General features: G+C 41.8%; 1 protein-coding gene across 1 annotated transcript in view; it reads left to right on the top strand.

Moving 5' to 3' along the window:
* Nucleotides 1-25,444, top strand: part of LOC126471404 (bifunctional glutamate/proline--tRNA ligase) — a 252,116-nt gene that overhangs the window by 211,679 nt on the left and 14,993 nt on the right. Inside the window, exons 21-24 of the mRNA XM_050099536.1 lie at nucleotides 14-140; nucleotides 1,083-1,150; nucleotides 2,674-2,847; nucleotides 11,734-11,894. Of these exons, the coding sequence (XP_049955493.1) occupies nucleotides 14-140; nucleotides 1,083-1,150; nucleotides 2,674-2,847; nucleotides 11,734-11,894 (530 nt within the window). The remainder of the gene's footprint in view (nucleotides 1-13; nucleotides 141-1,082; nucleotides 1,151-2,673; nucleotides 2,848-11,733; nucleotides 11,895-25,444) is intronic.

The raw sequence follows: 25,444 nt of genomic DNA on the forward strand, positions 1-25,444 counted from the left end.
TTAATTGTTTTAGGGTGCCACTTCACATCACTTGGGGCAGAACTTTTCTAAAATGTTCGAAATTGTTTTTGAAGACCCTGAGACGCAGGAAAAGAAATTTGTATATCAGAATTCCTGGGGCATTACTACACGAACAATTGGTATGTTATTTTATATTTCCTAAATAGCAATAAATTACCATGTTGTGCCCTTTAATGTGAATATTCTCGTACTGCTGTAACTATCAATAATTAATACTAATGCAGCACATTTCTAATCTTATGCATAATGTACCTCTTGAGCTTCTTTAATTTGGGAATTTTCTCTCTTTACTATAATATCTATATAACTACTGGGACTGATTTGCCAGAACCTTATTGAAGTACTTTTTAAAGTAACAGTAACTGGTACCATGGGACATACCCTCTACCATGCACATCACACTGGCTTGCAGTGTGTAGATGTAGATGTAAACAGCAACTTAATATGTTAAACCACACAAGCTATTTTAACAATATTGTAACTGTGATAGGTGATGTAATTCAAGGATTTCTACTTTTTAAAAGTCAGTGAAGAGGCCCTCTAGTCTCTAATGTTGGCAGGCCTTTTATTATTATTATTATTATTATTATTAAACCATAGTTTCTCACAATAGGTGAGCTCTTCCCCAGGTCTTCTCAATTGACAGGTTACTGTGCATTTTATTCTGATGATGATTATTAATAATTCGAAATCAGTAATGACTCCTGCGGCATGAGGCTAAAATACACAATTTAAAAAAATAGTGAGACTTCATTTATGAAATTATGAACTAATGTTTTTGCACTTTGAAAGCCGTTTGTGAGACAAATTTCTAGTGAAATACATTTCACTAACCTTCGTGTGAACTTTAAGAATTGCAGTTGTTTTTTCATCATAAATAGATTTTGGTCGTTATCCAGGAAGACCACATTTGAGGAGGAGGCTGGAGGGAGTTCTTCATTTCGGTATATGTTATGGGTGCATCGACTGTAACAGTTATTCATTCAGTCTTATTGTGTCATTAACTTTAATTGTCCATGAACTCCACTGTATTGCTGTCAAGATGATTGTTCTGTTTTCAGGGGTAATGATAATGATACATGGGGACAACCAAGGACTCGTTCTTCCACCTCGAGTGGCATCTATCCAGGTACAGAATACGATACATATCAAAAGCAGTTCACAGTATGTTCACGTACCATCTTTATTTTCTGCCTGCATCCAGTGTTTTTTCCTGGATCTGCAGAGCTAGTATTTTGAAAAATCACTAGACATTAATACTATATTTATCTATTGAAAGCTGTTGATTATTGTGTTTTCTAAAAGCATAAAAAAATTTATTCTTGTTCATACCTATTCTGTTCAGCTCTCTTTTATATTGGTTTTGTGAGTAGTGTGCTTCCATTTATAATATCAGTTTAATATTGTGCAAGTGGTGTTAGCAAATATCAAAGAAGTTTGCCCATTATGAGTCAAATTATTACTAATTGTCACATTCAGGCACAATTGTACTAGAAACTGTGACACTTTGAATTCTTGAAAATAGGAGAATCAAAGAATTTGAGATGTAATGCTTTCCTGTTGGAATTTTAAAAGTAAGATGGACTGGTAAGATGATAAATGAGATGGTTCTCTGCAGAATTGGCAAACTGGTATCTTAAGAGAGCCAGGGAGTAATTGAAATACTGGGTACTGGGAAATATTTTTATTCTCAGTCAAAACTAAAATGTGACTTCACTGGAAATAATTTTACTTAACAATGTGCAAATTACTTCATTTTTTTCTAAGGCCATATACAGATAATTAGTTGAGAGGAACATGTGGATAACACTGGCAAAAATGACATGACATGACATTTGTTAAGACATCAAGGAGTAACCTCCATGATCTTGAGAAAGATGCGGACGGTAAAAACTGGAGGGGAGGACACAGATTGTAATGTATTCACCAATAAATAATTGAAGACATTGAATGTAAGTGCTACTCCAAGATAAGAGGTTGGCGCAGGGGAGGAATTCGTGGTGGGCTGCGTCAAACCACTAGAAGATTGACGATAAACAATCTTGATAGAAAATAAAATATCTTTTAGGTAGCTAAATATCATTGCTACTTTCAAATCATTTAATTTTATAAAGTAAATCGCCTTGAAGTATTATTCTTGACACATTGGATAATTAATATCACAGGTCATAAATAAAATAATTAGGCTTTATAAATGATAAAACTCCTATTGAAAGTAAAAAAATTTTATCTTTCAGTATTTTAATGCAGTTCAAATAATATTCAGTATTAACATTTGTGTTTGTGATATCGGTTTTACACCACTACCCACCAAATGATGACTAACTCTTTTACAGTGCCACAACACGTTTTCTTTTTTTCGTCATGTAATGATGACAGTACAATCTAATTTTATTTTCTATGTTTTATTTTTAAATGTTTCTGTAAGCAGTACTTGGAAGTTTGCTTCCTGAATGTACTATTCATTCATTTGTGACCTATAAATTACGTTACATGTGTAGTTGTATGTATATTTTATAGTTACACAACTGACCATCATTTATTAAGATGTTTTTGAAATAATGAATTTTTACACTCTCCATATTATTGTGTTTAATTTCTTTTTGCTGTCATAATATCAAATTGTGTCTTACGCTAAACTATCCATTCCAGGTGGTGATAGTACCATGTGGTATCACCGTAAACATGAAAGATGAAGAGAGGAATGAATTAATCTCTTCCTGTAGACAGCTTGAACAACAATTGAAGGATAAAGGGGTAAGAGCACATGGTGATTATCGAGACAATTACTCTCCTGGTTGGAGATTTAACCACTGGGAGTTAAAGGTTAGTATATTGTAATAAACTATCTTCATAATCAAAACAAACCAAATGTATATTTTGTTTAAATTATAGTAATATTCAGGAAATAACCCCCTCCCTCCCTCCCTCCCTCCCTCCCTCCCTCCCTCCCTCCCTCCCTCCCTCCCTCTCTCCCTCCCTCTCTCTCTCTCTCTCTCTCTCTCTCTCTCTCTCTCTCTCTCTCTCTCTCTCTCTCTGACTATAAATATGAGCATGCAAAAAAAAAAAAAAAATAAATAAATAATAATAAGAAGAAGAAGAAGAAGGTCAGAACTTTTCACTGAATGAAGTCGGATAGGTGTGCACAATTTGAGACGACACTATTTTAAAGGTATTTCTGTTGAGGAAGTTTGATATCCAATACTAAATGCATTGTACTCTACCCTTCTCAATGCTGTTACACATTGCATCTTGACCAAATACGTGGGCAAGCTGATGGAGAAGTTACTTGCACTGAATTTCACTCTATACCTGAAGGGTATTTGCATTGCCAGGAGCTGTGCAGGATGGCGTGTGGTGTAGTAATTAGCGTCATTTGTTGCTTTGGGTCACAAGTTGAAACCTGACCACCAGCTGTTACGTAGTATTTATCATTTCTGGAAGGTTCTTAAAATTTCTTTCCTTTGTATATTCTGGAGTACTTCATGTATGTTTAAACAGCAGTGCTCTCTCCCTCCAGGAGTTCAGTTCTGATCTGTTTTTGCTGTATGTTGGTGTTTGTAGTAAACATGTTTTCATTGCTACCTGTTGCATTTCATTGATGACCCTGCTTTCAGATTTTTACTTGATTCCGGTTACAACATGACATTGTTCAGTGAAAACTCTCTACTTCAGGTCTTCAGCTGCACATCAGGCATTCATCAGTGTGTTTGTAGCAGTTTGCCTACTTTTATTTCTTCATTTCTTGTCCTCGATGTTGACGTACTGCGTTGCAACACTGGCTGAAAAACATGGTTTGTAATTTGGACACTGACTATGGTAAATAATGTAGCTGACAGGTGCACACTTGCGTTTCACAAATGTTTACTTTCACTTTTCACAACTCCCCTTATACACATTTAATATGGCCAGTGCATTATTATTTAACTTTCCATAAGCCTCATTAATAGTTAGGCGAACATCCACATACTGCTACAATAGTTTCCTGTGGGCTAACTGTCTCGGGACCAAAAATCAGGCCCTTATATATCATCACAATAATAGGTACTGAAACTACACATTGTTTAAAGTTAAATTTACAGAAATTATAATTAAAACTTAACTCATTAATTTAACTGAATACATTGAAAAATTCCGTCTTTTTAACAGTTTCCTCTACTACAAGGTTTATGCCGAATTATTTGTTTAAATGATGAAATTAACATGTATAGTTATGAAAACAATACTTACGACAAAACTGTTAATTACTTTGGAATTAATGAAGGGCTGGCTTTGCTAACATGTTTCCGAATAGAGCCCGATAGATACTTGAAGATTACTAGTAATTCATCTTCCAAATGTTTATAATTACTAATTTCACCCCATAATGAGAGATACTAACTACGCATAATTAAAATAAATTGGAAAATCAAGTACATACATAGAACTAAGCACAAAATCAGATCTGGTGTTATGTTCGTTAAAACTAATGGCCAAACTTTCTCTTTTATGGAAATGCAGATTATATTCACGTATGTTAATGGAAATCAGTTAAAATTAAAAAAATTAATTTCAAGGAGGAGGATGGCAAAACAAGAGGGGAAGTAAAAATATCCCAGCTTGCTTTGTCACATGTTCCATAGACAAAATGGTTGAAGAATATCTAAGCTGCCTGACAAATGTGTTGAAGTGTGTTCAGATTGCAGGGCTTCCACCTCTCAAAAATAAAAATCGTGGGGCATCTAGTGAACGCAGTGGAGTCCATCTTGATCCAAAGAAAAGAAGATCAGCCACAGATTTTCCAACCCAAGGGCACACTGGTGATGTAAGAAGTTTACCCAGAATGTTTTCATACTAACAATGAGTCACAAAGGACTTGTGTGCCAAGGCACACCCTTTGCAAGAACTACTGCATGCACACACCAAATTTTCCTGGAACAAGGTGCAGGAAAGATTTTTTCCTGGCCTTCAGGAGGTACTAACGTCTTATACAGTCCTAACATCGTATGATGAGAATGCCAAGACAGAACTTCATACCGGCACTAACAGCTGTGGGATAGGTGCAGTTCTAGTAAAAATTCAGGAAGGTACTGAAAAAGTGGTAGCTTATGCCTCCAGAGTACTCTCCAAAGTCAGAGGAACACCACTGTACAAGTGCTTTGTATTGCTTTGCAGTTGTTTGAGCCATCATCAAATTCCGTCATACTTACCCTGGGACAACCAGAAAAAACCTGGGAAATTTTTCATCAGGGATAAAACTGGGAAAATCAAAGAAATTTTTTAGACTTCAAGGAACTTTTCATTGTTTCAGTTTTCAGTTAAATTTTTGTAATTTTGACTGGTAAGAACTGATACTGTAACAAAGAACATCACTGTATCCCACTGCTGCAAAATAGTACTGCAGAAATAAAACAAATGAGAGAAAAAATTAAACTTAAGTTACCAAAAAAAATGGTTCAAATGGCTCTGAGCACTATGGGACTTGACATCTGAGGTCATCAGTCCCCTAGAGCTTAGAACTACTGAAACTTAACTAACCTAAGGACATCACACACATCCATGCCCGAGGCAGGATTTGAACCTGCGACTGTAGCAGTTGCGTGGTTCCAGACCGAAGCGCCTAGAACTGCTCGGCCACACTGGCCGGCTAAATTACAAAAGAAATGCACCATTTACAACAACAAAACAGTGCACACAAGCGTCTGCCAACAGCAAAATGTGTCAAAAGCTTGAGGACGAAGACTATGCAATACTTCATAACACCTTACTGCTTCCGATGAAAGTGGCATCACAGCTTCACATTAGGTTTGTTTGAACAGTTGCCAGCGACCCCTCCGCCTGCAGTTCTTTCATGAGTTCGTGTGTGGCGCACACAGGGCTCCGAGCTATTGTGCAGCCAATTCTTCCTTTCCTGGCTGCATTTCCTTTACCCTGCCCTCCCTTCCTATCCTTGCTCCTTCCCCATTGCCACATTCTTCCCCTCTCTTGGTGTTCTGATTTATATCGACCTGGCTGTCCACCTGAGTTCTTGTATTGGTTGCAATTTTGTTCCTTTTGCCTGTTGTTTTATCCTTTTTGGTGTTTAGGTCCCCGCTTTGGGTTTGACCTTCACTTCAAAATGTCCTGTTTTTAGTGTGAGCCATATGGAGTAGAACTCCCTCCCTAGCATCTACGGTGTGGATTCCACTCCCCCCCCCCTCCCCTTCCTTCCCCTCTCTTTTCCTCACTGTTGCTCCCTTCCACCCTGCTATGTCCCCAGCATGTGGAGCCAGTCCATGTGGTGGGGCTGTTATGTACCCATATGGCTGAGCCCCCTGAGTACACAGGGATCACACTACTGATACCAGAGCTGTTCCCTCCCAATGTATGCCAAGAGTGGTTGCTTACCTGCTTGGAGCATCGGAACTCCCGGCATTGGCTGCTGTGCCAGACTGCTCATTGCTGTGGCTGGGTGGCGCCCATGGGGAGAGCTCTGGTCAGCTTGGGTGGTATCAGGGCAGATGCTTGGCCCATGAAGCATATCAAGCTGCAAAAATCTGGCCATTCTCAAATGGCCATCTCTTCGAATGGTGAAGGATGGGGACACATTCACCACCACAAAGCCTTTGTTTTTCGTGGAAAGTATAGAGGACAAGTTTGGTGAATTGGAGTGTCGTAGTAAGATACTGTCGGACTCCCTGTTGATCCAAGGTTCTATTGCCACCCAATCCACAACTCTTCATGCCTGTGATCGTCTTGGCAATGTCCAGGTGTCTATCACTCTTCACCCATCTCTGAATGTGGACCAGGGAGTAATTTTTCATACGGATATCATCGTGCAAACTGATGAGGAACTGCGGGCTAATCTGAAGCGGCATGGCTTTCATTTTGTTTGATATGTGCAGAAGGGTCGCAAAGACAACCGCACTGATACTGGCACCTTCATTCTGGCTTTTGAAGAGGATACCCTCCCAGAGAAGGTCAAGGTACGTGCTACAGATGTGACGTGAAGCCGTACGCCCCTCCACCTGTGCAGTGCTTTCGGTGCTTGCGTTTTCGGCATTTGGCTTCCTGCTGTACGGCGGACCTTTTGTGTGTGGACTGTGACCATCCACTCCATGAGGGAAGCCCCTGTGTTCCGCCACCTGTGTGTGTCAATTGTGCTGACCGCCACTCCCCTTACGCGCCGAATTTCCCGGCTTACAAGAGAGAAAAGAAGATCCAAGAATACAAGTCCCTGGATTGCCTGCCTTATGCAGAGGCTCACAAAAAAATATTCAACTTTTGCCTCTTTTACTTCATTTCCTCCTCTTCCCCCTGTCCTTTCCCCAGCCGCCCTGTCCCTCTCTCCCCTTCCCCTCCCCTGCAGTTCCCACGACCTTCCGTCAGGGAATCGCTCCCCCACCCTGGCCAAAGAAGTGCCCCCCTTCTTTGGCATCTGCCGGTGATCAGGCTCCCTCCGAGGACCCCTCTCCCCAGCATCTCTCAGGCCAGAAGACTCTTCCCACCACTTGGCCACAAGGCCCACCATCTGTGCATCCCTAGTTTGCCCACACTCTTTCAGTTTCAAATCTTGCAGAAGCCTGTACTCCCCCTGTACCCCCCTCCACCTCAGAAAGAGAAGAAGAAGAAGAAACAAATCCCAAGACAAGGTGCCCTCAAGGAGCTGCATTCTGCCCCTCGCAACCTGAGTCTGACATCTTATTTATGGACGTCACCCCACCCTTGTCGGTGACTACTACTGACCAAGTGATCTGACCTCCTCCTCGGCTTCTTCATGTCTACATTGGACTCTCGCCACATGATCATCCAGTGGAATTGCAATAGATACTATAGTCATCTACCGGAAATGCAATGTCTTGTCTCCTCCTGTTGTGCATTCTGTCTTGTTCTTCAAGAAATGCATTTCCATGATGACCACTCTCCAACATTTCGTGGTTATCGGGCATTCTGTTGGAATCTGATGGGGTCTGCACGTTGGTTCACTCCAATGTCATTAGTGACTGGGTCCCCCTACATACCAAATTGGAAGCAGTAGTGGTCCAAGTGCAAACGACTCCGACAATCACCATTTGCAATGTCAACCCCCTCCAGGTAGGCCACTTCCTTACGTTGCCTTAATCCAGCAACTCCTGCGCCCAATTCTCCTCCTTGGGGACGTCAGTGCCCATCATCCACTGTGGGGATTGTCACTTCAATGGGTAAGGGTATCCTAATTGACCAACTTATCACGGACCTCAATGATGGTTCCCCTACCCACTTCGGTGCTGCTCATGGCACCTTCTCTGTTACCGATCTCACAATCTCCTCCCCTGCCCAGGCTTCCCTACATTGGTCATCCCATGATAACCTTTGTGACAGTGACCACTTCTGGGTGATTCTATCATTCCTCTGCTGCCGCCAGTAGGACAGGCCCCACGTTGGGCATTCCGTCAGGCCAATTGACCTTTATATACATCTGCTGTGAACTTTGACACCTCCTTCTCAAATTCCATTGATGTAGTCATGCAAGGCATCTCTGCCACTATTTGTCATGCTGCTGGCACTGCAGGTTCCCCTCATCGTCGACTGGTGCCGTGGTGGACGTAGGGTGTCGCAGTCACTGTCCAGGACTGCCGACGGGTGCTGCAACGATTTAAGCGACAGCCTTTACAGACCAACCTCCTCACTTTTAAGCATCTCCGTGCTAAGGCTCGTTACCTTATTAAGTGGAGTAAAAAGGAATGCTGAGAGAGTTAAACAGACCCCCTCTGTTTCATCCCGCACCACGTTGAGCCCTATAATGCACCCTTCACTGAATGGGAATTGGTTGCAGGCTCTTAGCTCTTCATGAGACACAGTCCCAGGCCCAGATTCCATCCAAAACCAGATGATCCAACACTTGGATGTTCCCCAGAGGCAACAGCTCCTCAGGGTCTTCAACTAAATATGGGTCAGGGGTGGTTTTCTGTCACAATGGCAAGACAGTATAGTTATCCCCATCTTTCAGCGCGGGAAAAACCCATTGTCTCTAGACAGCTACTGCCCAAGTAGCCTGACGAATGTTCTCCGTAAACTATTGAAAGGATGGTCAGCTTCCAATTATATTGGGTACCCGAATCTCGGGGCTTATTGTCCCTGTATCAGTATGGCTTCCGGGCAGGGCAATCTCCAACTGACCATTTACTCTGATTGGAATCAGCTATCCGACAGGCTTTTACTCACCACCAGCACCTTGTCGCAGTCTTCTTTAACCTACATGAGGCATATGACGGCTTGGTGCCATCACATTTTAGTTACACTGCATGACTGGGGCTTCCGTGGTCCTGTTCCAGTTTTTATCTGTGAATTTTTATCTCACTGGCTCTTCCGGGTTTGAGTTGGCACTTCACTCAGTGCCCATAAGAAGTGGAGAATGGTATCACACAGAGTTCTGTGCTAAGTGTCACACTCTTCCTCGTTACCATCAATGGGCTTGTGACCTCTGTTGGACCTCTGGTTACCCCAGCATTGTACGTCAATGATTTTTGCATCTGATGCAGCTCCCATTCCGTAGCATCTGCTGAGCGCCAGCTCCAAGGCGCCATCTGATGGGCCTCTGCATGGGCCACCGCCTATGGCTTCCAGTTTTCTCCCTCTAAAATGTGGGTTATCCTTTTTTGTCGTTGACCCACATTACACCCCGATCCAGAACTTTATTTTGGCTACTCCACATTTTCCACCTAAGGACTACATGTATGCGGAATCTTAATGCTCTCTGTCTCCTGGCCCACAAATCTTGGGAAGCAGACTGTTCCACTTTACTCCATCTTTACCGTGCTTTGGTTGTCCAGACTAGATTATGGTAGTCAGGTTTATGGCTCAGCAGCTCCTTCAACTTTGAAACTCCTTGACCCTGTCTATCATTGTGGGGTGTATCTGGCTATTAGTGCCTTTCATACTAGTCTTGTTGATAGTCTCCTCACAGAAGCGGTGATTCCCCCAACTCCTTGTTTCTTACGCAATCGCCATTTGCCAATTCCCTGACCATCTTGTGTACCTTGTGCTCTTCGCCAATGAGGGATGTCTCACTGTTCTACATGTGTGTGTGGTTCATCAATCAGGCATATTGTGTCATCAATGAAACAGTACCAGTATATTACTTTGTATTTTTTGGTGATATTATGTGTATGAAGATCCTGTTCTCTAGGTTGTTCATCATTGGCAGCCCTTCATGTTAGGAATAAAATTCTTTGTTGAACATAAAGTAATTTTGTGCTTAAGTGTGGTTGCTATTTCATTAATGTGTGAGACTGGTGTGTTTGCTTGTTGTTTTAGTCTTTGTATGGTGACATGATGCTTGTTGTTCTGGTATGACTATGTTCTTGATTCTGTCTACTAGTTCCATTGGGTTTTCTGGGTTCCTGTTGCTTTGAAAAGTGTACATTTTCTTTAGTAATGTGTGTGTGTGTGTGTGTGTGTGTGTGTGTGTGTGTGTGTGTGTGTGTTGGGCTAGGTGTTATGATGGAGCATTTCTGAATTCAGTGACAGATCTTAAAGGAATATGTTCTTTGTGCACCTGTGGTAGGGACTTTAGGGTGGTGCTTTTGGATTGTACATAGCATAAATATGTAGGAACTTTAAAACAAGATACTCAGAACACCTCAGAGCTCTAAAAAGTAACAGCACCCATAGCACATTTGCTGGCCACCTAATAGACCATAATCACCACCCACCCACAGTAGCAAAATATTTAAAAATACTGCACTAGCAGGGAGCTTCCACATATAGAAGGCAATAGCAGAAAGCAAACAATTTTTAAATGAAAACACTAAGCTCTTTAAAGGCACATTATTTAACACATTAAAGGAACTTTACAGAAAAGCAACACAAACAGCTAAAGAAGCCTACACACACACACACACACACACACACACACACACACACACACAGACCGAAAGAGAGAAAAGAAGTAACAAAATTCAAATTCGGCATCAAACTCTCTCTGGAACAAATGAACTCCAACAGATTTAGGAAACACAACAAAATTGTGCAGACCATGTTTTGCAAAGCAAAAAGGAGTTTATAAAAAACGAAATTACACAAAGTACATTAATATGTGTGTGCAGTGCCCTCAGAATGCAAAAGGACAGGAGTCACAACAAAACTTGAGTAATAACAAATATATACACAAAACATTGTGACACACCAAAATCACGTTTTTTAAAAGTCAGGAAATGTGCTAACTCGCCGATATAATTCACATTTACATTGTTTGGTTTGCAGATGAAAATCTATCAGTGCAGGCCACCATACAGCTGGTCCTGCAAAACCATATAATATAAAATCACGGTACCAAGCAAAACGAACAAAAACTTTCTTTAAGCCTCGCTTTGTTAGATCAGTTACAAGCTAAAATATGTTCACTTTTTACAGTTTTCAATAAACAAAACCCACTGTGATGGCACAGAGGTGCTGAAACAAGTTTAGATGGAAAGAGAAAACAGTGTGTTTGCAAAAAGGTGGAACCTATATACGATCATTTAATTTGGAGACACAGAAAGAAAGACAAGAGCTGCAGATCCAAAAGATCAATACCATATGTATAATTTGAAAGCCTTCCAGATTTGTCATCTACTTAAAATTAAAATTAAATGTGTGTTTAGGATAAGTCAACATAACCTTCAACTATTTGTTACAGCTATTCTTCTTCTGTAACAGAATTTGGATGCAGCTATATCATAGTTATTCTTCCGTAACAGGATTTTGGTGCAATGTAAATTTTTATTGTTTCAGGGAGTTCCTATAAGAGTAGAAATTGGTCCAAAGGACTTAAAGCAGAAGCAGATTATTGCTGTTCGCCGTGATAATGGAGAGAAAATTCCTATACCTCGTGACTCGGCAGTCAGTGAACTGCAACAGTTATTGGAAACCATTCATCATAGCCTGTTTAACAAGTAAGCCAAAAATGTTCTTTACTGTTGGAAGGTCGCAAGAAGTCGTATTTAGTACTGTCAAACACATGATAAGAAAGATGCTGTTTTATAATTTTTAAGGAAAAAATGAAAAAAGGAAAAGAATTCAAAGAAAATGCTCTCAGAACCAAGTGTTCTGTAGCTGAATCACAGAAAACAGAGGTTTATTAGTGACTTTGTTACAATTTAGAATTCTTCAAAAAGTATTTTATTGGTGCTATAAAAATCCATAATCTATGCTAGAGGCCGAACCCAAATTGAGTGCCTATTTTTGTCAGACAGCTGTATGCTGTAGACAGAGGTTCTTTCTTTCCCACAGTAGCTAGTAAGTCAATTGAGGTAGCTTAAGAAGTGGAGACTGAAACATAATGTAAAATTCTATGTCTGACCAATTATTTAAGGTTCCAGATAAAAAAAAAATTAAAAACAAATTGTGGTCAAATGTTTTGTGACATTGTCTGAAAGTAAGAAAATACACTGAGAGAAAAAAAATCACAACACCTAAAACTAATTCATGTAGAAAGAAAATTTTGGGAATGCATCTGGGTGACATATTTAAGTGATGAACATTGAAGATCAGAGGTTAATATAAGTACGAGATAAGGCATTGCAAATGTCAAATGATGGTACATTAGTAATTGATATATCAGTCAGAATGCTGTATCCAATCATGCAAACGTGTGCAGGTGCCAGATGTCAGTTTGTGGGGTGGAGTTCCATGCCTGTTGCATTTGGTTGGCCAATACAGGGATGACAATGGAGTTGTCGTCTGATGATGTCCCGTATGTGCTCAATTGGAGACAGATCTGGTGATTGAGCAGGCCAAGGCAACATGTCAGCACCCTGTAGAGCATTTTGGTTTGCAACAGTGGTATGTGGGTTAGCGTTACCCTGTTGGAAAACAGCCTCTGGAATGCTGTATATGAATGGCAGCAAAACAGGTCACATCACCAGACTGACGTACAAATTTACAGTCCGAGTGCTTGGTATAACCATGAGAGTGCTCCTTCTGTCATACGAATTTGCACCCTCAGATCATAACTTCAGGTGTAAGTCCTGTATGTCTAGCATGCAGGCAGATTGGTTGCAGGCTCTCCAGTAGCCTCCTCCTAACCAGAACACAGCCATATTGGCACCAATGCAGAACTAGCTTTCATCACAAAACACAACAGACCTCCACCGAGCCCTCCAATGAGTTCTCACTTCACACTACAGAAGTCGCAAATGGCGGTGGTTTTGGGTTAGTGGAATGGACGCCACAGGGTATCTGGTTTAGAGTTGTCCTTGAAGTGACCAGTTTGTAACAGTTCATTATGTCACTGTGGTGCCAAGTGCTGCTGAAATTACTGCTGCAGACCCATATGGCAAACAGATGGTCTTCCCTCGGTAGTGCCATGTGGCCATCCAGAGCCTGGACTTCTTGCAACCGTACATACTTGTGGCCACCGCCGCAAGCAATCGTATACTGTTGCCACACTCCTGCCAACTCTTTCTGCAATATTGTGAAGGAACCTCCAGTTTCTTGTAGCCCTGTTAACAACCTCATTCAAACTCAGTGAGGTGTTGATAATAACACCTTTGTCACCTTAGAGGCATTCTTGGCTAACATCAACTCACCATGTCCAATCTCTAAGATAAATAATGCTCATGACTGTTACAGTGTGTGTTTAAAGCAAATGTGATCTGCATCCTTAAAAGTGCGACTCTTGTGCGACTGTCGCAAAATTGGAACAGATATCATCTTTCAGATATTGAAACACACCTGCCAACTTTTGCTTATGTCGCACAACCTCTTGGTATTGCGATTTGTGTTTTCCCATCAGTGTAGTTAGAGAAACATTTAGTGCACCATCGAATGATGCTCAAAATCATGCGTAGCAAATGAGGTGCTGATTGAGAGTGCGAGTCCTCTTTCCTAATTCTTTACTGAAAAATTTTTGGAACCTTTTTTGTGCCTCCAGGCATAGATGATTGAAATATTTCAAGCCCACACAACTGTTGACTGCATGGTCTACATAATCCACCAAACAAATACCCTCTAGTATTCCTAAAAATTCTTAAGATTAAACTTTAAATTCTCAATCGGCATCTCATTTGCTGTACATGGTTTTGGGCATCATCAAAGATGTGCCAAGTGTTTTTTTACGGGAGGCTCCACTCTTGTTTCTCATATGCAAGGGTGATCCCAAAGGTAAGGTCTCAATTTTTTTTTAAAATAGTACAATAAATTGTACATAGCTTTGAAGTCTCAACATTTTCTATTTTTACACATAATCACCATTTCAATTGATGAATTTTTGTAAATGCTGTAGCGGTTTTTGTATGCGCATGTGATACCAGCCTGCCACCACCCTATTCAAAAAGCATCAAACGCATCTTTCACCTTGTTGTTGTTTCTGAAGTGCCTTCCAGCAAAGTGTTCTTTCAACTTTGAAAACCAGAGGTAGTCACTCGGTACTAGGTCTGGATTATAGGATGATGTGGGGGCGAGCATTGTCTTGGAAAAGGCTTACATCCTTGTTCAGCATTCCTCTTCTTCAGTTCTGAATCGCCTGTCTTGAGTTTTTTTAATATCTGACAATGTTGTTGTTGTGGTCTTCAGTCCTGAGACTGGTTTGATGCAGCTCTCCATGCTACTCTATCCTGTGCAAGCTTATTCATCTCCCAGTACTTACTGCAACTTACATCCTTCTGAATCTGCTTAGTGTATTTATCTCTTGGTCTCCCTCTACGATTTTTATCCTCCACGCTGCCCTCCAATGCTAAATTTGTGATCCCTTGATGCCTCAGAACATGTCCTACCAACCGGGTCTCTTCTTCTTGTCAAGTTGTGTCACAAACTCCTGACAGCAACAAATACCTGTCAGCATTTATTGTTGTCCCTAGAACCATGAACGACATCCCCTTTCAAACCAAAAACTCAGTTGCCACAGCGTTACCAGCAGACTGTGTTCTTTGAATTTTTGTGGCTTGCATGAATCAGAATGCTGCCACTCGCATGACCGCTGTTTGGTCTCTGATGTGAAATGGAAAGGCCATGTTTCATCACTCATCAACTATTGACTCTAAAAGATTGTTCTTTTCACCTGCATAGCATTGAAGAAATAGACAGGAAGTTTCAACACGTTGCCATTTATGGTCTTCTGTCAGCATACTTGGAACCCATCTTGTGCACACCTTCTGAAATTTCAACACTTCCGTCAAAGTCCGGTGAACAGTGCTTTGAGAAACCTCAGGAACAACATTGCAGAGCTCATCGAGTGTGATCCACTGATTTTGAAGCACAGTTTGTTCAACCTTCGCTATTGTCTTTTTGGGAATTAGCAGTTTCCCATTTTTTCCCTCTTCATGAATTTCAGTGTGACCACCTGCAAACTCTCTACATCCCTTGCGACATTTCATGCATACATACGTACACGATGCTCCATCCGCTTACATCAACTGTCAGTGAATGTTGAATAGTGTAATGCGTTTTGCACTCAAAAACCAAGTATCTGAACCAACTACACACTTGGTAGTAATGGCTAACGGGAGCTCCATTACAACTGGCTGCCAAGCCATGACTGAAAGCTCCAGCCTACGTGCTGTGGTTTCTATATAGTGTGGAGGAAGCAAGGAAAAAACAGTGTGGCCAGCAGCCATGCAAACAGTTTCCCTGCCACCCCCTGGCACTTCATATTTCTTACTTTTGGAATTATCCTCAAATTTTAATCACTACTCATTTGATACGTAACTAAGGAAATTACGTCATTTTTCAGATGTCACAAGAGTAGCAATCAAACCAAACATATATACAGTAACAGAAGATAAAAATAAATAATGTTTTACAAGTATTATTGAGTGCTTTTTTGTGGATGATCACACATGTCTACAAGAAGGGTTGTAGAACTGATCCAGAAACCCATAGTCCAATATCCTTTACATTGATTTGTTGTAGAATCTTAGGACATATTCTGAGCTCAAACATAATGAGGCACCTTGAACCGAATGACCTCGTACATGCCAACTGCACTTTTCTTACATGACATGCTGAAAGCTTCGTATCAAGGCAGTCAGATAGATGCAGTATTTCTTGGTTTCCAAAAAGCATTTGACTCAGTATCACATGTAAGCTTATTGTCAAAATATGACCATAAAGGGTATCAAATGAAATTAGCAACTGGGTTTAAGGACTTATGGTAGGGAGATGCAGCATGTTATCTTGGATGGAGAGTCATTGGCAGATGTAGAAATAACTTTGGGTGTGTCCCAGAGAAGAGTATTGGGACCCTTGCTGTTCATATTGTGTATTAATGACCTTGCAGACAGTATTAATAGTAAACTCAGGCTTTTTGCAGCTGATGCAGTTATCTGTAATGAAGTACTCTCTCAAAGAAGCTGCATAAATATTCAGTCAGATCTCAATAAGATATCAGAGTTGTGAAGAGATTGGCGACTTGCTTTAAATGTTCAGAAATCTAAAATTTTGCACTTGACAGAATGAAAATAAACACAGTATCCTATGACTGTAAAATCAATGAGTCATTGTTGGAATTGGCCAACTCACACAAATACCTAGGTGTAACACTTTGCAGGGATATGAAATGGAATGAGCACACAGGTTCAGTCGTGGGTAAAGCAGGTGGTAGACTTAAGTTTCTTGGTAGAATACAGGGGAAGTGTAATCGGTATACAATGGAGTTTGCTTACAAATCACTCAGGTGTTTGGTTCTAGAATATTGCTCAAGTGTATGGGACCCATGCCAGATAGGACTAACAGGGGATGTTGAATGTATACAGAGAGGGGCAGCACGAATGGTCGCAGGTTTATTTAATCCATGGGAGAGTGTCACGGAGCTACTGAAGGAACTAGACTGGAAGACTTGTAGATAGATGTAAACTATCCTGAGAAAGTCTATTAACAGTGTTTCAAAAACCAGCTTTAAATGATTACTCTACAACCCCCTACATATCGCTCACATAGGAATCATGAGGATAAGACTAGAATAATTACTGCATACACAGAGGCATTCAAACAGTCATTCTTCCCATGCTCCATAAGTGAATGGAAAGAACCCTTAAAAACTGATACAGTGAGATGTAGCTTCTGCAGTGCACTTTATGGTGGTTTGCAGAGTATAGATGTTGATGTAGAAATGGCCTTACTCTCAGTAATAAATGTGACACATGGTGAGGAAATAATAAATAGCAAGGATATTTGAAAATATTTAGAGATCCACATTCATGACCATTGAAACTGCGGGAGGGGGGATTGGATACTCAAAAATAGCCACAGTTGAACTTTACTAGTGCTGTGGATGCGGTCACTATTTAAGCCAAGATCGTCAGTTCAGTATACCGTGCAGTACGTCAAGCATGTACTACCAGTTCCTTGGCAGTGATGAAATCAAAATGCTTCCTCAGCAATTACAATCTTTATTGATGGGGACTCTTGTATGATGGCTGTTGGCAGTGACTTGAGAGTTTGGTCAGGCAGAGACCTTGCAATCCTCTGCGGCAGGGAGAGTTGTGGCAATAGCAGCATCTGCTCTACTTTGGCCTTGCACAGTAACCATTCCCCAGTGGCACCGCATCAGATACTGGCACAGCACAGTCACCCAAATACTGGATGAGCGGGTCACTAGTGACAGGCTCTGGTGGGCAAGGCCATGACACTAGACAGCAGGGTAGCGACAAGGCAGCACGGTGTTCCAAACACAGGCATGGTGTGCCAAACCCAGGTCATTGGTGAAGGATGCAGTGTCAGCCAAGGGCAGATACGAGTCTGCAGTGGTGGAGTGCATAAACATTGGACAGTTGGCAGCTCAGCAGAGTGTCAGGAGCGAGCCTCGCCAGTGCATACACTCCAAACTAGTGACCCCCTGTAGATCCCCAGCGGCTGTTTGGTGTCACCCAGGAGGTGATTCCAGATGGATGGCACTAGTTCAAGTCCCGACAGCATTCGGTTTTGGAGCCCATAGACCAGATGACTGGATGTAGTCTAGATTGGATGACACACATCAGGCCTTTGGCCGATGTAGAGTACATCTCAGTACTGGTAACAGTTGCTGACAATATACTGCTAGGTCTGGGCTGTGAATATTTCTAGTAGATTTGCCCAGCTTCTTTTATGATCAGGCCCTGCTTCTGGTCATGTAGGAACCCAGATGGCACAGTTTCAGGCCAAGGCATGATACAGCTCACTACATTGGCAGACTGAGATCTTGAAATATTCCAGCCCTGGCAGCAGAATTTCACAGGCCACTTGCTGGTCTCCCTAGCAACTGGGTGTGAAGTCCGCTAGGAAGGTTGTTGAGGCAACACTTTGTGCTCTAGAAGAAGATTTGGTGCACCAAACCTTAGGCTGCTGCTTAATCTGTAAAATTTGTGACCCTTGAGCAAACAGGTCAATTTTCATAACACGAATGGGCGCATAACGTACTTTGTACACATTTAAAGAATAGTTATTTTGTAGGCATGTAAAGGATAGCTGTTTTTATGTACCTAGGTAAACATGTATTGGCAAAATTACAGTCTAATCTTACTTTAATTAAAAAGTGATAAAGTAAACTTACATTATAAGAGCTATACCACTTTTTTATTAAACAGTTATAATTTAAACTTTTCATCGAATCTCTTTGTTGCCATGTGCAAATATTACCCCATAGTAGTTACCCCCACATTTAGAGCATTAAACAGCACAGTTGCATCAGATCTCAGCCAGATACTTATTCGATTACTAATTATGTTTTAGACAACTGCTTCATTGTGGGATTGTGCTGCTAAATTGGAATTTGGGAAATTTTGTTGCACAGGTTGTGTGTTTTTTCTCACCTAGCTCATTGTTTATTTTATATTGCTGCTGATCACTTGTTTGTATGACAGCTCAATTTATAACTGTGTTAGCTGAAGCAACAATGAAGGAATAGATACAGGCTTGCAATTGTGAAACAACAATGGAATGGTACAAGACAATGTTATTTGTGGTTGGTGCACTTTATACATAGGCGTGGCCGCTCAAGTTTTAAACATCACATAGTACACTGTACATTTTTTAATACTTATGTACACTTTCACACTGATTGTTTTTCCTCTTAGTTCAGTCCAGTTCACATTGCTGGAGACTGGTATGGTATTTAGTGGACTGGGAGTTCGTGACAGTTGAGAGTTCCCACCATAGGTAACAAAAGCTGTACAAGTGAAAAAAAGGATCACATGGTACCAGAAGACAAGGTTTCCACCATCGTGATGTGGTGCAATACTATTGAATATGTTGAACCATTTGTTCTGCACTAAAGTGCTGCTTCTGTGCAGCCATAAGCTCATCCAGAGAGCTGAGTAAGCTGGGATCCAAGGTATTGTTCAGGAAGGTGAGGTTCCCAACAGGTAGTTCTTTGGGCCCTTGTTATCATTCCTGGCAGCCAAAAAGTTGGTCCTGAGATGTCACATTCTGTACTGCTTAGTTGCAGCCCATTTCCCCACAGCTGTAAATGTTCTGTCTTCTTAGACTGTTGGTTGGTTGGTTGTTTTGGGGGAAGGAGACCAGACAGCGAGGTCATCGGATTAGGGAAGGATGGGGAAGGAAGTCGGCCGTGCCCTTTGAAAGGAACCATCCCAGCATTTGCCTGGAGCGATTTAGGGAAATCGCGGAAAACTGAAATCAGGATGGCCGGACGCGGGATTGAACCATCATCTTCCGGAATGCGAGTCCAGTTCTTAGACTGTCCTTACGCATAATAATATGGTTGTTAGCCATCATCACTCATCTGCCGATAACTTAATGACCATCTACTGCTTTCTTTCCACTGTTAGCCAAAAATGAACATATATTGAGATCACTGCACACCAAAACGTTTCAGTGGCGACAATCTCTTCAGTGCTACACTACATGCCAACTGTGCGTTAATTCCTTCCCCATGCTTTAGCTAAATCTACAATATGAAAATACCGTTAACTACATTCCTCTTACACTACACAACAAAACAAACAAACAAACATCTCCTTTCATCTCTACTCCATTGCGTAACAAAACAAACCCCAGATCTCTGCACTAACAGCACAAACAAGATATATTCCGAACGAAACTACAGGAAAACTCCATCATCCATGTTTCATATGCTTGACATATCCCCATGCCCTATGAACAGAAACAGAAACTCCATCATCCATGTTTCATATGCTTGACATATCCCCATGCCCTATGAACAGAAACAGTCTCAATAAAAATCAGATTTTTGAAAAAAGCTTTCAAAAAAAAAAAGAAAAAGCACTTAACAAAAGCCTTAAAAATTATTTACAATGTTTACTATTCGTAATGCTTCTCCTTATGAGGAGATAATTTTAGTTAGAACACCCTTTTTTTTTCCAGGCATCATGATCTCTTAAACAGAGACCCTGCAACACTTTTGCTCTTTCCATTAACAAACCATGGACAGCATACTACTTTCTAACCCAGTGCGAAGCTAAAAAACCACCTTTGGTTTTAATGTTTTCTGTCATCTGAGGTATCCGAGGTTTTAGTAGGTAGAGCACAGGCAGCAAACAGGTTTTTACTCTTTACTCATCATAGCAATGTGGTGAAGGAATTTAGTTTCCAGCTGTGGGTTGCTAATTGACTTAGCAGCTCTTTAACACCCTCTTTAAAAGGATGTTTGTTGTAATATTTGATTCTAGCTTTCTATTGTCATTCTGGGTGACAGTTATATTGTCCAAATAGTTTGAACAATGTGAAATATCGCTTAGTAGTTATTCTAGGAAGTGCTGTAAAATTTGTTTCATTACTAGTGTTCCAAGTTCGCTGTCATTATTCATTATAGTGTTACCCACCTAGTGATTCCATTTAGGCTCCTATGTGCCAGTTAACTGTAAGGACCACAGATTACTTTATCTAGAAAATGGCCTATTTTAAGTCACGATTTTGGTGCTTTTGACATCACTTGTTTTGAACTCTAAACAAGAGGGGAAAATTGTTAAGGGTGAACTAGCTTTTGGGTTCTAGTTTTGACCAGAATCCTGCAGGCTAGCTAATACTTGTGTAAGTACAAACAAGGACTTCTGGAGGTTGGTGCTCATTGCGTAAGATGACCTGTGGAAAGGAATAAGACTTGGTGCAGTCTCATCAGTAACTGTGAGATAACGTCTGCATCCTCATTGCACACTGTGGATCAAAATTATATTTTATATTGGTAGTTACTGAGGAGGAGAGCCCAGCACTGTAATCATTGGGCAGTGTGTTGTGGAATGTGGCAATGAGGGCCAAGACTTGTGAGAAAGGATTTGTGATCTGTTTGTTAGTATGAAGGGCCAAATAACTATTCATAGAATTTTTGTATGCCCAAATGAAAGAGATTTTCCTTCAGTGCCTGTGAGCAGTGGTTTGAGCTGATGACCAAGTTTGTTGTGCACTGATCCATCTGGTGCACAGTCAAATAGCTCTGCGCAAGATGCATAATGTGTGAGGCAAGTGATTTGATCAAGAAATGTTCAACTGTAGAAAAAGAATTCTTGCATTACAAATTCCATTCAGGTTGCGTCAGCTTGGGAGATTGTAGCTCCATTGAGGTAAAATGTCTTTAATAATTTAATTTGCGTAGTACCACCTCTAGCTCTTGAGGATTCTGGCATATACACTCCTGGAAATTGAAATAAGAACACCGTGAATTCATTGTCCCAGGAAGGGGAAACTTTATTGACACATTCCTGGGGTCAGATACATCACATGATCACACTGACAGAACCACAGGCACATAGACACAGGCAACAGAGCATGCACAATGTCGGCACTAGTACAGTGTATATCCACCTTTCGCAGCAATGCAGGCTGCTATTCTCCCATGGAGACGATCGTAGAGATGCTGGATGTAGTCCTGTGCAACGGCTTGCCATGCCATTTCCACCTGGCGCCTCAGTTGGACCAGCGTTTGTGCTGGACGTGCAGACCGCGTGAGACGACGCTTCATCCAGTCCCAAACATGCTCAATGGGGGACAGATCCGGAGATCTTGCTGGCCAGGGTAGTTGACTTACACCTTCTAGAGCACGTTGGCTGGCACGGGATACATGCGGACGTGCATTGTCCTGTTGGAACAGCAAGTTCCCTTGCCGGTCTAGGAATGGTAGAACGATGGGTTCGATGACGGTTTGGACGTACCGTGCACTATTCAGTGTCCCCTTGACGATCACCAGTGGTGTACGGCCAGTGTAGGAGATCGCTCCCCACACCATGATGCCGGGTGTTGGCCCTGTGTGCCTCGGTCGTATGCAGTCCTGATTGTGGCGCTCACCTGCACGGCGCCAAACACGCATACGGCCATCATTGGCACCAAGGCAGAAGCGCCTCTCATCGCTGAAGACGACACGTCTCCATTCGTCCCTCCATTCACGCCTGTCGCGACACCACTGGAGGCGGGCTGCACGATGTTGGGGCGTGAGCGGAAGACGGCCTAACGGTGTGCGGGACCGCAGCCCAGCTTCATGGAGACGGTTGCGAATGGTCCTCGCCGATACCCCAGGAGCAACAGTGTCCCTAATTTGCTGGAAAGTGGCGGTGCGGTCCCCTACGGCACTGCGTAGGATCCTACGGTCTTGGCGTGCATCCGTGCGTCGCTGCGGTCCGGTCCCAGGTCGACGGGCACGTGCAACTTCCGCCGACCACTGGCGACAACATCGATGTACTGTGGAGACCTCACGCCCCACGTGTTGAGCAATTCGGCGGTACGTCCACCCGGCCTCCCGCATGCCCACTATACGCCCTCGCTCAAAGTCCGTCAACTGCACATACGGTTCACGTCCACGCTGTCGCGGCATGCTACCAGTGTTAAGGACTGCGATGGAGCTCCGGTTCCTGGTGTGTCCGCTGTGCCGTGCGTGTGATCATTGCTTGTACAGCCCTCTCGCAGTGTCCGGAGCAAGTATGGTGGGTCTGACACACCGGTGTCAATGTGTTCTTTTTTCCATTTCCAGGAGTGTAGTTAGCTTGTGAATGGCTTGAAGGTACACCTCTGCTGGTCCCCCACTGTGACGTGTCAAAGGCATTCTACTTCCGGTTGAAACAATTTTCACATTTGTAACTTCAAGCTTGTTTCTTATATCAGCATTGAACATTCGCTTGTAGTTGCAGAAATGATGTTCTAGGTCTTTCCTGGTGACAATTATATTGTCCAAATAATTTGAACAATGTGGTATATCGCACAGTAGTTATAGGAAGTGCTGTAAAATAGACTGTATGCTTCAGGGGACAACAGATGGCAGCCTATGGTAGTGGTATAGCCCAAAGAGGGTGTTTATGACCAGAATTGTTTGGAAGTCTGCATCAAGGAGAAGCTGAAATTGTGTTCCAGTAGGATGAATTCTTCAGATAACTATGTCCCACAGGAGGACAACAATTATTCCTGTTGGAATAACTTGTAGGTGTCTACCACATTTTGGGCATTGACGTGTCACCATAAGTCTTGTAAGATGAGGAGAGATTCAAATGGTTTGTGCTGTATCCTGATGGAGGCAGCCATGAGGCTCAATGCAAAATTACGTGAGGCAGTCAAGATTGTGTCAGCGGTGTCATTGATAGCATAAGATATGGGCTGAGTGCATGCAAACCATAAATCGCATTGTCATAAAATGTGGCATGTGCAACCTAAATTTTGTTGGAACAGAGATAGGAAATCAGTGGAGATATAGCTGATTTCTTGATACAGAATAATTTCCACTGCTAGTTGTACATAGTCAGCAAGGGAGATGCAGAGCCATGGAACTTGTTTGGTCAGGGTTATGAATATGAGTAGCTGGCAGAGATATTAGTTGATGATAACAAGTGCTTCTTCTTCCGGGATGAAAAGCAACAAGCTCCTGTGGTTATTTGATGTAGAATACTATCAGTCATCTGTTGACCTTGAAGATATTCACATATTGATCGGAATAGTTGTAAAAATTACAAATGCCTGGCTAGTCCGTGTCTTCATGAGGTGCAGTTTCAAATACTGCCAGTAATAAATAAAAAAAAAAAGTAATGTAGAAAATAGTAGTTGTTGCTTTGAAAATATGTGTTTCTTTTATGGGGAGGAAAGAGGATTTGTTGAGGAATGTTGAAACAGCAGTGGGAGAGGAGAGAAGTGGTACCGCTCGCTGAGAAGAGTTGTTGCTCACTTATTGTGAACTTCTGAGAATGAACATATAGTTCCTATAGGACTAGTGTTTGTGCCAACAGCACTAGGAGTTGCACCTCTTGGATGTAAGTATGGGGCAGTGTTTCTATTCATTGTGAATTCAATAATTTTCTCAATTCAAATTTCCATTTGATAAATTAACCAAAGTAGTTATTATTTTGTAGTATCCTACAACCACTGTGTTCACATAAGTAAAGCTTCCTTTACTTAGTCTTTCTTGATAGCTCTGTGTGTCTTGTGAACTTCTAACTCAACAGGTTACAGACTACCTTAAGTTCAATGTATGTGTGACACAAGGGCTTTCAGTGCACAGTGTATACCAGACTGTTCAATTGTGGAGCCGTGGGTAGATGTGGGCAAGCACTTGACATGCTGGCAGTCAGCGAGCTGGCCCATATCGTACAAGATGTCTCAAAGAGCTCACGCACACTTGAGGTAGAACAAGGTGGTGGTGGTGGTGGTTGTGTGTGTGTGTGTGTGTGTGTGTGTGTGTGTGTGTGTGTGCGCGTGAGTGCTCACTCATGCGCGCACGCGTGCGCCCACACACACACACACACACACACACACACACACACACACACACACACACACACACACTTGTGGGGGGGGGGGGGGGAGTGTGCACCGGCCCCTACCGAGTATTGTGGCTCACTGAGCATAATATTTGGTGTACAAATAAAACCTCCTTTGATGAGGACTCTTGTGGCTGTATTTCTGTATTTATCGTGCCATCTTTATTTTGCTGCAAATTCTGTTTTGAAAGGTGAGTAAAAGACATTCTGTGTTGCAAGGTATACAGCATTACTATTTTTGTGTAGTTTCCTGTGTAACTAAGGTAAATATTCTTGCTGAGACATATCACATTTTCAGCCAATAACATGCTGAGCTCTAGTATAATATATGTTTTGATGTGCAAACTGGGGCTACTGATGTTTATTTGTGCTTTCATCTCGATCAGCGGGTATGTTTCAGGTACCATATAAATTTGCATTGTTGACATAATTGTTCACACCCGCTCCTTGTGCCAAGAGAGGTAAATGTTTATACACATATCAATGAAATATATTTATAGACAGTTATTACCGTTTTCCAGTGTCAGACTATTTCAGAAATTTTGAGTGTGCTGTTGCTGATATTTGTTTTCTGGGTATTAGGTCATGGTCCAAGGCATAATTCACTGCGTGATGTTTCATTTTTCAATGCTGGAAACATCATCAGAGGCTCTCCTCAGAAAGCAGTTACAGTCTGAAGCAAGCTCAGCCAGCTGAACAGTTTGTATGATGCAGTGATCAGTTCATGATGTCATCAGACCACTGCCTAAGATCATGGAGTTGCCCAGATGTATGTTGCAGAGCTTGTTGTGGGCCTTAGTGCTAAATAAAACAAACAGCTC

Source organism: Schistocerca serialis, chromosome 1 (genome assembly GCF_023864345.2).
Source record: "Schistocerca serialis cubense isolate TAMUIC-IGC-003099 chromosome 1, iqSchSeri2.2, whole genome shotgun sequence".
Classification (NCBI taxonomy): domain Eukaryota; kingdom Metazoa; phylum Arthropoda; class Insecta; order Orthoptera; family Acrididae; genus Schistocerca; species Schistocerca serialis.